This window comes from Cynocephalus volans, chromosome 11 (genome assembly GCF_027409185.1).
Source record: "Cynocephalus volans isolate mCynVol1 chromosome 11, mCynVol1.pri, whole genome shotgun sequence".
Lineage (NCBI taxonomy): Eukaryota > Metazoa > Chordata > Mammalia > Dermoptera > Cynocephalidae > Cynocephalus > Cynocephalus volans.
The window spans coordinates 102,205,052-102,219,861 of NC_084470.1; the positions used below are offsets into that span (position 1 = coordinate 102,205,052).

Sequence of the window (14,810 nt, forward strand, 5' to 3'; positions counted from 1 at the left end):
ATTTTTGTCACCATAGATTAATTCTTCCTCTTCTAGCATTTCATATAATTGTCATATAATTGGAATCTTTACAGTATGTACAGCTGACCCTTGAAGAACATGGGTTTGAACTGTGCAAATCTACTTACACTCAGATTTTTTTCAATAAATATACAGTTGGCTTTCCATATTCCCGGGTTCTGCATTCGAGGATTTAACCAACCATTGATTGAAAATACAGTATTCATAGGATTTGGCACCCTCAGATATGGAGGGCCAACTTCTTGTTTCCATGGGTTCTGCAGGGCCAACTGCAGAACTTGAGTATCTGCTGGATGTCTGTCTACTTTTTAGTTATTACAAATAATGCTGCTAAGAACATTCATGTACAAGTGTGTGTGTGCACGTGTATTTTCATTTTTCTTGAGTGGCTACCTAAGACTGGAATTGCTGGTAAGGAAAGTATATATTTAAATTCTTAAGAAATTGTCCTGTTGTTTTCTGAAGTGACTGTACCACAGACATTTCCACATTAGCGTATGAAAGTTCAGTTTCCCCACGTTCTCACCACATTTGGTATTGTAGGTCTTTTTAATTATAATGATTCTAGTGAATGTGAGGTAGTATCTCATTGTGGCTTTAATTTGCATTTTCCTAGTGATGTTGAGCGTCTTGTCTATGTCTGTAGGCCATTCCTATATCCTCTTTTGTCAAGTATCTGTTCAAATATTCTGTCTAATTTTATTGGGGGGGGGGGGGTTATTTGTCTTCTTATTGAGTTGGAAGTTTTTTATGTAATCTGGATACAAATTCTTTGTTAGGTATATTCATTGTGAATATTTTTGTCCCTGACTATGGCTTTCCTTTTTGTTTTCTTAACAGTGTCTTTTAAACAGTAGAAATTTCTAATTTTGATGAAGCCAAATTTATGCATTTTTTTCTTTTATCATTAGTGCTTTTTGTCTAAGAAATCTTTGCCTGCACCAAGATAGTAATGACAGTTTTACATTTAGGTTTTAACTAATTTTTTTGTGTGCAGAGTCAAGTAAGGGTCAAGGTTCATTTTTTTCTATATGGTCGTTTCAGCACTATTAAAGACTAACCTTTCCCCATTGAGTTACATTGGTTACTGTTGAAAATCAGTTGGCCATACATGGACTCTGTTGTGTTCTAGTGATGTGTACTAATATTTCCATCCTTATACAAATACTGTAGCTTGATAGCAAGTCTTGGGATCATATCATGAAAATCATGCAAATGTGTCCTTTTCCAAAATTGTTTTTGGCTTTTCTAGGTCCTTTGATTTTCCATATACATTTTATTTATTTATTTATTTATATTTTATTCAAGTCAATTAAGATTTTAATTACATTTAACAAGCAAACAACACATGTTCTTTTTTGAATTTTGAAAAATTTTTAAGGCTATGTACATTTATTCAAACAAATACATAAACTGAATAACAGATGAATAACAAAATACTCTGTAGAAAGTAGGGCTTCAAATTTTCACAAAAACTGGAGATGTAAAGCTTATTAAGATTTACATATTTCAGTTTATAATCTCTCCATTATTTGAGGTAGCTCTCTAAAGTCTTCCAAAAGCATGCAAATATCAAATTAATTTCAACAGAGGAAGATGAATAAACTTTTCAAAGGCAACTTAATTTCTAAGCAGATCAACAAGTCCACTCAATAAAAAGAAATCAAGAACAGAAATTAGATATCTAAGTTTAGCAACATAAATTGCATAAAAAAAATCAATAAAACAATATAAACACAAGCACACTTCAAAAAGGTTGCAGAAAAACAAAATTGAAAGATAATGGAAATCTTTCCACGAACTCTTTATTAAAAAATGTTTCCTTTTTTTTTTTTTTTAAGTCTTAGATCATAGAAAATATGTTCTCTGACCACAATAGCAGAAGGAAATTTAGAAAACTCAGAAATGTGTGGTACTTGAACCACACTCTTCCTAAATAGGAAAATCACAGGGAAAATAAGGAGTACTTTGAGATAAAAATCAAGATGCAACATATCAAAATTTATAGATGCAGAGCTCATGCATTGTTTACAGAAAAATTTATACTTGTAAGCCCCTATATTCAAAGTAAGAAAAACCTCAAATCAGTAATTTTAACTTCTGCCTTACAAAAATAGAAAAAACAGAGCTAACTAAACCAAAAGCAAATATAAGTAGGAAATAAAGATTACAACAGAAATATATGAAATAGGGATTTAAAAAACAATAGAGAAAATCAACAAAACCAAAAGTTGATTACTTAAAAAGAACAACAAAATTTTGCAAACCTTTATCTAGACCAACAAATAAGAGAAGACCAAAATTACTAAAATCAGGAATAAAGTAGGGGCATTATTACATTGTCACTGTGGCTTTTGTGGTGGTAAGATTTAGTTTCTTTCTCTTTCTTGTCTGCATTTTTGTTCTGTGGGTTTTGTTCTTTCTTGTGTATTTGTGTTAGTGATTATCATTTTCTGGATTCCAGGTGCAGGACTTCCTTGAGCATTTGTTTTAGGGCTGGATATCTAGTGGTGAACTGCCACAGCTTTTGCTTGTCTGGAAAATATGCTATTTTTCCCTCATTTCTGAAGGATAGCCTTGCTGGGTACAGTATTCTTGACTGGCAATTTTTTTCTTTTAGTATTTTGAATATATCATGCTGTTTTGTTCTGGCCTGTAGAGTTTCTGTTGAGAAGCCTGCTGTTAGTCTGATAGGGGCTCCCTGATAGGTGACTTTATCCTTTTCTCTTGCTTCTTTTAAGATGCTGTTTGTCTTTGAGCTTTGCCAGTTTGACTATAACGTGTCTTAGAATCTTTTTGGGCTGAATCTGTTTGGGGTTCTTTGAGCCTCCTGGATCTGAAGGTCCATGTCTCTCCCTGTACCTGGATAGTTTTCCCTTGTTATTTCAGTGAATACATCTCCAGTGCCTTTTCCTTTCTCCTCCCCTTTTGGAACATCCGTGATTTGAATGTTTGTGTGCTTAAGGTTGTTTGCTAGCTCTATTAGATTTTCTTCACTTTTTAAAATTCTTTTTTCCTTTTTTTAAAAAAATCTGCCTGGGTTATTTCTGAAAGACTGTCTTCAAGATCAGAAATTCTTTCTTCTGCTTGTTCTAACCTGCTGTTTAAGCTATTGCTTGTGGTGTTTATTTCATTGAGTGAATCTTTCAGTTCCATGAGCTGTGCTACATTCATTTTTAAGGTATCAATCTCTTTGTAAATTTCCTCCATATCCGGATTTTTTTTCTCATTTCATTATGTTGTCTGAGTCTTCTCATATCTTGGTGAGTTTCCTTAAGATTGTTGCTCAGAATTCCTTTCCAGTCATTCCAAGGGTTTCCTGCTCTATAAGTTCTGGTATTTGAAAATTACTGTATTCTTTTGGTAGTGTCATGTTTTCTTGGGTTTTCATATTTCTAGTATCTCTAACTACGTCTCTAGACATCTATGTTGATATCTGGTCATCTGGTAGAGCAGTTGCTTCTATTATTTTGGAGTGGGCTTTGAGGAGAGAGACGTCCTCTTCTTTTTCCGGTCTCCACTGGTGACTCTTCCTGTGTCAGTGCAGTGAAGTGTCTGGCAGGCCGCCTGCACAGTTGCTGTGGCTGTTGCTGTGGCTTCGAACCGCTTTTTCAGCAGCTGTGGCTGTGGAGGTGGCTGTGGTGGGCTGCCCCTGTGGAAGTGGTGTTTTCAGAGTGCTTTCTTATCTGCTCTTGGGTGGGGCGTACTGCTCTCGGCTCCTTGCGTAGGGTCCCAGGCATGCTGTCTTGCCTGCTTCCAGGTGGATGGGCTGCCGCCCTTGGCTTCTTGCATAAGACCCTGGGCATGCTCGCTTGGCTGCTTCCAGGCTCCATATACATTTGAAAGTCAGCTTGTCTGTTGCTACAAAAGAACCATTCTGAGATTTTGAATCTATAGATCAGTTTTGAAAGAACTGACATCTTAACAGTATTGAGGTTTCCCAATTGTGAACATGGTATGTCTCTGAAGTGCAGAAAAGAATATACAAAGGAGTTGGTGAAAAGGTCTGCCATACTTGAAATTGGAGTTCTGGGAGAGGACATAGAAAACAGTGTAAAAGCAAACAAACATTAAAAAATCCCTAATATTTGAAGAGCTTATAGCTAAGAATTTTCTAAAACTGATGAAAGCCTTTTAGAGGTCTGGTAATGTTTGTTTTTTTGATGTGGGTGATGGTTTCCTGAGTGTGTTTAATTTTGTGAGAATTTGTTGAATGGCACATTTGTGATTTGTATACATTTCTAGTACATATGTTATATTGCAATAAAAAATTTTTTAAAAATCTAAGTGAAGTTAGCCATATACAGAAATCTATAAATGATGAGAAAAATGCAAATAGGAACTGAGTTTCAATAATATTCTCTGGTATTGGTATATTGATCTTGATTATTGATCTTGAAGTGATAGATCTTTTACAAAGCTATTAAGAGAAATTAAGAAAATTTACTTTTCATTTTGTCGGAAATCATTTCAGTGAGGTCACAGTACCTCAGCAAGCAGACAGAATGATTTCATTTCTCATATTAAATATGTTGAAATGAGAAATGTACAGGGTGATCATTCCAAATCCAGAAATCCAACGTCTGAAATGCTCCAGAATCTTTATCTTTATGAGCACCAATGTGATGCTCAATGGAAATGCTTATTGAAGCATATTTGATTTTGGATTTTCAGATTTTGGATGCTCAATTAGGAAGTATAATAGATCTGCAAAAATCCAGAAAACAATATAGACATGTAGAGGGGACAAATAATAAGTCCCCATCCATTTCCCCCAATTCTCCTGTCTTATTAGCAGGGATTTTTAAAAAATACCTTTAATGAAAGTGCCTTTCTCTACCCAAATTGAAACTAGATAAAAGCAAAGTATGTTTTAAGTCCTTGATTCATTTACTGAGAGCATATTAAACAATAAGAACTTGATTTGAAAGTAAGTTGAAATTTGAGAAATGCCTTTACAGTGTGTAAAAATGACAGGGCTATTTTTTCTTCCAGATTTTGCATCAGATTGTACCATCTCATAAGCTAATGTTAGAATTTCATACATTACTTAGAAAATCAGGTAAATAATTTTTGTTTTATACCTCTTTGTAAAGACAAGCTATAGATTAGGGATCAGCAAACTACGGGCCAGGGGCCAAATCCACCCCTTATAAGTGCTTGGAAATATTTGCCCATTTTAATAGTTCCAGTTTTGTTGAAGCCCATTCATTTATGTATTGTCTGTGGCGGCTTTCACACTACAATGGCAGAACCATGTAGCTCTGATAGAGACTATATGTCTCGCAAAGCTTAAAATATTTACTGTGAGGCCTTTTACAGAAAAATTTGTTGACTCCTGTTATAGAATGTTAGGCAATAGTTAGCAAAAGAGAAATGGCTTCAATTTATATAATTCACTTCGTTTTAATCCCTACTGGACTCAGTATAAAAAAGAAGATACTTCTTCATAGAAGGAAACTAGCTGGCTAAACCCAGTTGGTCCTAGAATGGCATAGGTCCCTCCTAATAGAAGACAGCATATGCGGGTACTTCAAAAAGTTCATGGAAAGATTTGTGATCTTTTAATTCTATATTTCCATGAACTTTTAGAAGTATCCTCATATATAAAATGCCCAAATAGGGCAGGTATTTTAAATAATGTTTTACGTAGTATATAAGTAGAGAAGTATGACTCATGTTGGAATCACTCACCACTGTGACCTGATTAGAATGACTAAATTATTGAATTCTTCAGATTCCTCATGCGAATATGAGCATAATGAATTGTTTTAAACTGTCAACCAAACCAGAAGGCTTATGATTTAGTAATATTTCATCAACTGCATTTTTTTTTTCAGTTTTGTGCACTTTGTTACCTTATGTAATCTTGAACTATTATGACTATTGCAGAAAAAGAAGAAGACCATAAACTGGCATTGGAGGTGTTATTTGGAGTCTTAGATTTTGCTGGATGCACTAAGAACATAACTGCTTGGAAATATTTGGCAAAATATCTGAGACAGACCTTAATTGGGTAAGGAAGAAACACACAGTATTTATTACTGTATTATCATAAATAGTTTCCAATATTTTAGCTAATGCCTATTAATTTTTTTTTTTTCCTGACTGGTAAGGGGATAACAACCCTCGGCATGGTGTTGTCTGTGCCACGCTCAGCCAGCGAGTGCACCGGCCATCCCTATATAGGATCCGAACCCGTGGCCTCAGAGCTACCAGCACCGCACTCTCCCGAGTGAGCCACGGGGCCGGCCCGATAGCTGTCGACTTTTAAATGAAGTTTTTTGCTTATGTTTTTGGATTTCTTCAATTGTGCTTTCAGCTATTTTCTTCTGAGTACATTTTCTTCTGAAGCAAGGAAATAGAGTCATAAGCATAACATACAAAAATTCTATCAAGATTTTTTTATTCTCTCAAAATAAGTCCTGTGCCTTAGCACTCCAATGCGAGGGCGTGCATGTGTGTTCTCAGATTGGGAATAGGGACCAGAAGGGATCACACCCACTCTTTGCTGAAGATTCTCTTTGCACATCTTTGTGATTTGTGTGTCACCAGTTTCTAAGATCACATGGGATGCAGCTTTCCTCCTAGCTGTCTTCAGTAATTTTTAGTGGGGGTTTTTAGCACCTCACAAGATCATCATAGATTATTCATTCAACAAGTATTTATTAAGTCCATTGTGATCTGGATAACTAAAACTATACTTCTTATCATTGTATCATTAGTGTACATTTTGAGTAAAAGAAAAGGAGTGGCTCTTGTTTTTACTTGGTGTATGAGAAGAAAGGATGTCACAAAATTAAGTTTAATTTTATCCATATTGGTTGGTTAGGAAATTCAGTATCATTGGAACTTGTTTGAGGCTTCAGATTTGACTTGACTGTGGAGAGCAGTGCTGATTATAAAGTGTTTTTGGGCTGGCCTCGTGGCTCACTCGGGAGAGTGCGGTGCTGATAAAGTGTTTTTGGTGTAATATGTTGACGCACTCACTGTAAACCACTCTGCAAATCTCAAGCACTATGTAAACCCCTACTAGAATGTAAGGTTCTTGAAGGCAAAGAAAGGTACTATTTTTTGAACCTCTAGAATTTCTACCATAGGGTGCTAAGTAAGTAAGCATTTGCTGAATTAAATTATAGAGATCTAATGTACAGCATCCAAGGACTATAGTTAATATTGTATTGCATGCTGGAAATTTACTAAGAGAGTAGATTGTAGGTGCTTCTACCACACACAGAAAGTTAGTTGTGTATATGTATATCAAAACATGTTGTACACCTTATATACAATAAAAAAAATTATTGACAAATACCTAGCATTGCCTGGGCTCAACTGTCAAACCTGTGTGTTCATGTATTTATATAATAATGGCATCTTAATTTGGATAGTAATTCTTGGCAGTGTATAATATTAAGTAAGATTTTAAAGTAACTCTTAAGTAATAATAATAATAATATATATTGAACATTTACCTTGTGCCAGATACTACGCAAAGAGCTTTATACCTGCTCTACTGCTAGACCAGCTTAGTCTTAGTAACAGTGCTATGAGTTAAGTACCATTAGTATCCTGAAGGAAACTGAAGCTCAGAGAGGTTAAGAAGTTTGTCTAAGATCACATAAATTGCAAACCGAAGATATGAGATTTGAATCCAGGATTCTGGCTTTATTGTCGATGTTGTTAATCACTGTGCTATACACTTATTCCTCAGTATTCGTGTGGGATTGGTTCCAGGACCCCCTGAGGATATTAATATCTGTGGATACTCAATGGAGCTAGCTGTTTAGATGGAAAATGGGACATAGAGATTGAAGAGAACAAAAAGAGGATTTGTTTTCATGCTGTTGCCAGTCGTGTTATGGCTTAGCTATATTCAGAGTTTAATTTGGAAACATCTTGTCGTTTTTCCCCAGACTCTACTTAAGTTCATATTCTGACAGTATAGATTTGTTCCCATCATTGATCTTCCCTTATGACATCTCTCTTTTCCAGAAACCACCTTGCATGGGTTCAAGAAGAGTGGAACTCCAGGAAAAACTGGTGGCCAAGCTTTCACTTCAGCTACTTTTGGGCAAAAAGTGATTGGAAGGAAGATAAAGCTTTGGCTTATGAGAAAGCTTTTGTAGCAGGAATACTGTTAGGAAAAGGTACTTTTTTCCCCTTTCTTTATATTTAAACATAGCTTTTGGCTGATTTTGAAATTACATGGTATGACCATTTGTTCGTCTTAGAGCTTACCTAGTATGGTGCCTAAGGGTACTAGATGCTCAAGAAATTACTATTGAATGGAAGGATGAATCCTGAGTTGGGACCAACCAGGTGATGTGCTTGTAAGGTATCCCCATGGATTAGGAACAGTTATTTCATATTGATGATTATGATCAGTTTTCATGCTTTGACTTGAGTATTGTTAGGGGATGTTAAGATACACAGTGCAAACTTTTTATAATAAATGATTTGCCTTGCTGTTTAGAAAGTTTGCTGAGATTGTCTACTTTATTAAAAGTACAAAAATAGTCTTTGTTGACGTCATTTTTCTTTAATAGCTCTATATTTTATTTACGTATTTATTCCTGTAAGGATAAAACATTTTCTCCCCTTAAGAGAAAGAATACCTCCTATTAACTTAGCAATAAAAGGGAAATCAATCCTTTCTTTATGGAATATTTTGGCTGATAAAACTCTTACCTGCTTTGTACCACTAAAATATGAAAAGGTGGCCAGTACTAAAATGAAAGTGCCACAAAATATGTCCAGAAATGAACAAAGTGAGCCATACAATGACCACTAACAAGCCTGCTATTGCTAGGGAGTCCAAAGTGTCCTAAAGAGGTTCTTCAATTAACTTTTGGATACGTTTTTTATTATTTTGGATTTAGTGTTCTCAGTGACTTTGAGATAGTTACTAAAATTAATTAGATGTTGGTTTTATGGGATGAAAGGAATTAAAGTAATGTGAAATTGCTCTCTAATACACTGATGACAAGGAACAGAATTGTGATCTGGATTGTCATTTTTTACTGCTTCATGAATGTAGAAGTATCTAGTACAGATTACCTAGAAGTATCTGTGTTTTAGCGGAGTCTGAAGACCTGGGTTAATTTACTAATCCTCTAGCTTGCCATGTAATGTAGGTAAAGCAATTTACCTCTGGGCGCCTTCTCTGTGAAATGGGCATTGTTATACCTGTCCTTATTTGCGTATAGGTTTGTATTCTACGAGTATCAGGCATCATTATGCCTGAAAATGGGTAAATGTCTTCCTCTGTCAGGGTGTTGGTGTGGGTGCGTCAGTCTGTTCAGGGGTTTAGCTGGGTTTTCCTCATTATTGTATCACAGGACTCAAATGCTAGTGCTGGCCTGCCTTTGCTTTGTGCTTAGACTGGGGAGTGGTGTCTGCCTTTCTTCTCAAGCTCTGCTGAAAGCAAGCCAGGCCTGTTTCTCCTTGGATGGGCCTCCCTTGGCATTCTGGCTACTTGGTTGCCCTGTGACCTCAGCTCTCTGGTGGGCTTAAGAAGAGTTAAGATTTTGTAGTTTATTTGGCTTTTTCTCTTTGTTAGGGTGGGAATGAAGTTCTTTCCAGTTTTCTATATAGGTAGAAGCAGAAATCTCTGTACAAAGTATATTGTCTTTCCTAAAGTGGTATGATACATTTAGAAATGCAAATTATTGTAGTAACACCACAAGACACAGCTGCTTCCCAGCTAATAAAATGTTGGCAGTTCTGACATACTATTTTTCAGGGATAATAAAATGATTACTATTGGTACAATATATATCCCAGCAATTTCCCAGAGAAGGTGGATATATACAAGCTGAGACTATAATGAAATTAATTTTTCGTATATGATTTATGGTCTTGTTCTTTTGTCAGATATTAAAAAAATCCCTTATAATATCCGCTTTACATTTTTCCTACAAAAATTTGATTTCTCCTACAAAAATTTGATTTCTCCGAAATACTTGACAAATGGACTCTTTGCATTGTAAGACTATGAAGAGTGGATAGAGCTTATGGGGAGCACTGCGCACCTTTGTCAGAGCTACATGATCTCCATCCAGCTGCTTGCTCGATGGCTAGAACGAGCAGATAATGTTTGATCTCTTCCATCCTATGACTTGTTTATTCTAATCCTTCACACCAAGATTTTCTACAGAGAACTTTCCTATTGTTGTAGGTGCCACTTTGGCTGATCTACATGCTAACATTGATAGGGAAGCTATAGTAATTTGGTTTTGGAGAAGGCTTATTTAATATATGAATATATTACCTAGTTATGATAATATGCATAACTAGGATTTGGGGGGATGAGTAGAAAACAAGCTAACGTATATGCTTTAATTATGATGGATCAGAAACATCTTTGTATGCGGGAAGCAATACGTTTAATTGGTGACAACTCTTAGAATATGATTAGGACGTACTCATATAGATATACAGATAAATAAATCTGTTTTCATAATTATTAGAATGCCAGAGTTGAAGCAAAATTTTTACAGTGTAGAAATATACTAGAAAAATATGATGATAAGTATTAAAACTCTTTTTGTTTATTTTGTATTTTAGGTTGTAGATACTTTCGGTATATTTTAAAACAAGATCATCAAGTCTTAAGGAAGAAAATTAAGCGGATGAAGAAATCAGTGAAAAAATATAGTATTGTAAATTCAGGACTCTGATATAGTTTTATTTATTTCACAGTAGTAGGTGCAGAGTAATAGCTCAGTAGACAGTCATTGAATATTTGCTGTTTTAAGAAGGTAGTTTATATTGCTACAAAAGTTTTTTTTAAATATATTTTCTTTAACTATCAGTTATAGCTAGAGGAAGTCTCACTGCCTTTGCTCTTTGTGTGTGTGTATATATATATCTTTTGTAATGATAAATGTAGCATTTATTAAGGACTTAATTCTTCCAGTGAAAAATATTTAATTAGAATAGCACTCTACAGTAGTTATTGTTTGCCAGTAATTTGCCTCTATTTCTGTAATAAAATATAATATGCTGTGAAATGAATTTATATTCTTCTGTTAGATTCTAATTGATCCATGTTAGGTTTACCACCAGGAAGAAATATATTGGTGATGAGGTCTGTTGAGGAAAATTGGAAAGAGAGAAGAATCTAGAAAAAGACCTCTTTCTCTTTTAGTATTAAGACATGGCAGTTTAGGGCTAAGTGACCTTCTGGTAGAGAGGGACCTTTGACTCTAGAGGACTAATTTGGGGTCAGAGAGGTAGAGAGAGGGCTGGCTGCTTTCAGCTGACACTGGCTTAACTTTAAAGGGCTCTAGGTTTTTTGTTGTTTGGCATAGCAATCTAAGGCATGTTTTAGTTTTCTCATCACTGGCCTGTACGGGGATCCGAACCCTTGACCCCAAGGTGTTACAACACCGCGTTCTAACCAACTGGGCTAACCAGCCAGCCCTAAAGGCATATTTTAGAAATCATATGTTCTTCTCCTTTTACTCATGGAAACTAGGATGCAGCAGTAGGCAACTGGACTGGAGGAAACTCTGCCAGTGACGTAGTGTCCCAGAATCACACAGTAAACCCAATTGGAAATCTTGGCCAGAAGCCAACAACAGCTCTCCTGGATCATGAGCTGAGCTTTATAACACTTTGTGATGACTTGTAGAGTAAATGCTTTCAAAAATGTCTTGGCTCTTAAACATTTGCTGTTCAGATAACTAGTAGTTGAGTTCCACGAAGGCTCACTAACTGTTCAGAGGGCGAACCACACATTTTTCCCATTGGCTTACATTCCTACCAACTTTAAACCATCTGCAAGAAAATTGGGGGACAAATTACGCTTTGTCAGTAATTTATATTAAAATGTTATTTTATACTTAGTAAGTAAAGTCAACAAAGAAGTACTTTTATAATGTGCATATAAAACAAGTAGATGTTACACAGAATGAAAATAAACCAAGTTAAAGCTACCATATGAATAAGGCTAGCTTTATTGCTGGGAGTTGATGATTGGGTTGTGTAGGAGTTCTGTATAAGATCAACCCAATTGGAATGAAATTCCCAGATGATGTGAATAAGATCTCAAAGCATAGGCCAAGATCATCAGGGCATGTAGTCCCTGAATCCTTTAGTCACAAGCTATAAAATAGGATTTATGAATTATCATCCCCAGAAGAATGGAGGTAAGAATGAAAGAGAAATGAGTAAATATGGTCCTTAGTTTCCACACAAATCTTACTTTCCTAGAATTTTATATCAAATGTTCATATCTAGTTGTTCAGTAAGAGCAGTGTGATTCAACCCCTGTGAAACTTTATTTAGGTCCACTGAAGTTAAAGCCAGTTTCATGAATGATAACGATGGCTAAAATTTATCAAGCATGTTGGGCTTTACATTGTATCACAGCACCCCCACAATCTTATGAATTGTCACGTATCTTTCCAGGAAGGAAAGTGGAGTCGTCAGAGATGAAGTCACTTGCCGAGGTCACAACTAGTAGGTGTTGGCACCAGGACCCAAACCCAATCAGTGTGGTTCTGAAGATCAGACTCTGAGGTGCTGTGTGCACTGACTGCCTCTCAGTCTACTCAGTGCCCACTGCATGCAGAGCACTGAGCCAGGTAGCAAGGAAAGGAAGGAATAGAGGACATCCATACCCCAGCGACTGCTGGCTCAGGCAGAACCTCTCCTCTCTCTCAGGCTTGTTCGGCTCCCTGCTTTGTGTGCTCACTGGTTCCTGTACAGCCTTTTATCAAAGCACCACATTGTCTTTGAAACTTTATCTTTCTTACTAGCATGTCATCTAGGCTTAATCATCTCCATATCACCAACGACTAACAAAATTTCTAGTTTATTAAATAATTAACTGAGTTGTACTGAAAGAAAAGTTATGAAAGTTATTGACCAAGTGTGCCTATCCCATAGGAAGTAATATCTTGGCAAGTTTATGCCAAGAGTAGGGCCTCGGGAAACTGCTGGGTTTGGATCCTGGTTTCTCATTCGGTGTTACTGTGACTTCTTGAGCTCTCTTAGTTTATTCATCTGTAGAATTGGAGACAATAGGATTTATCTGACTGGATTTCTATGAAGAATAAAAGATGCCCTGCCCCTGGCTGCAACCAGGCAAGCCAGGAAGCATGCCCGGGGTCCTGAGGCCAGGACTGTGGGCTACCCCACCCCTGCCCGCAAGAATATCTTAGAATGCATTTATTAGCCATTTGTGTTTCTTTGTGGGGGATGTGACTTGTCTGCTCATGTCCTTCACCAAATTTCTGTTAAGATTTTTCTAATTCATTTTAAAGAATTATTTTCGCATTAGGGATGTTAATCTTTGTTAAAGTTGTTCCTTATAAATTGACTTTAAATTCAATTTTTGATGTTTTCCTTCATTTGTATGTTGAGAAAATAATTTTCTATCTAGACATTAAATTAAAGAATAAAAGAAATAATGCCTAGGATAATAATTAATGAATAATAAATGTTAACTACTAAGTAACCATCCATCATGACTACTTTAAGACACTTTAAATGGAACTAAAGAGAATTTAAAGTCTTGTTTTTTCTTGGAAACTTCAATGTATACATTTAAGATGTACAACTTTGATGTTTTGATATATGTATACATTGTGAAATTATAATCAAGCTAATTATCATTCATTACTTCTGAACAGTTACCATTTTGTGTGTGTGTGCTGAGAAGATTTAAGATTTTTTTTAGCAAATTACAAATATTTAATACAGTACTGAACTATCATCACTATGCTATACATTAGATCTCTAAACTTAGTCATCTTGCACGATTAAAACTTTTAACATTTGAGCAACATCACTCCATTTCCCCCTCCCCAGCCCCAGGCAGCTCCATCCTACTCTCCACTGCTGTGAAGTCTCATTCCACATGTGAGTGAGATCACGTGGTATTTCTCTTTCTGTCTCGTTTCTGTCAGGTTCATCTATGTTGTCTCAAATGGCAGGATTTCCTTATTTTTTAAGGCTGAATAATATTCCACAATATATGTGGGTATTTCAAAAAGTTGATGGAAAAACAAAAGATAATGTGTATCTTTCTGTGAACTTTGTGAAGACTCCTCACTTATATATCACATTTTCTTTATCTGCTCATCCACCAAAGGACTTTTAGGTTATTTCCATATCTTGGCTGTTAAGAATAATTCTGCAGTGAACATGGGAGTACACATATATCTTTGCAATGCTGATTTTCACTTTCTTTGGATATATACTCACATAGCTCTATTTTTAATTTTGAGGGGGAACTTTCATACTGTTTTCCATAATTTACATTACTGTCAGCAGTAAACAAGGATTCCCTTTTCTCCACATCTTATATTTTCTCTGATGATTAGAGATGCTGAGTGACTTTTCATATACCTGTTAACCATTTGAATTTCTTCTTTTAAGAGTCTATGTAGGTCCATGGTTCATTTTTTAATTAGGTTATCTGTTATTTTTGATATTGAATTGTAAGAGCTCCTTACGTATTTTGGATTTGAACCCCTTATCAAATGAATTATATGTGAGTTACATCTCAGTGAAGCTGTTACACTCCTCCCCCCTTCAAAAAAAAAGTTCTATGGAGAGAAAGGGAGCCTCACCTTTATTCTGTAAAATGGTGTGGTCTGAGAAAGGCAGACAAAAAGTGCTTGATAGCATGGATCCTGCTATGATTTTTTTCAATAAATGGTAACATTTGTTTAATTTTTTTTTAAAAAGGAAACAAAACTAAAGATTAAGAAACAGATCATTCTTTAATAAAGGGGTAAGTGCCTTTCGGGTTACACTAATAGCTACACTAATTGTCT

At 35.7% G+C, this 14,810-nt stretch overlaps 1 protein-coding gene across 3 annotated transcripts in view; it reads left to right on the forward strand.

Moving 5' to 3' along the window:
• LOC134390445 (TATA box-binding protein-associated factor RNA polymerase I subunit A) overlaps positions 1-13,255 on the forward strand; it is a 42,817-nt gene extending 29,562 nt beyond the window's left edge. For 2 of the 3 annotated variants that reach the window (XM_063113820.1, XM_063113821.1), the window contains exons 8-11: positions 5,017-5,083; positions 5,914-6,037; positions 8,014-8,168; positions 10,588-12,517. In XM_063113820.1, the coding sequence (XP_062969890.1) occupies positions 5,017-5,083; positions 5,914-6,037; positions 8,014-8,168; positions 10,588-10,700 (459 nt within the window). In that variant the 3' untranslated portion in view covers positions 10,701-12,517. Of the gene's footprint in view, positions 1-5,016; positions 5,084-5,913; positions 6,038-8,013; positions 8,169-10,587 lie in introns of all 3 variants that reach the window. The other variant, XM_063113822.1, reaches the window with a different exon arrangement.
• The last annotated feature ends 1,555 nt before the right edge of the window (positions 13,256-14,810 follow it).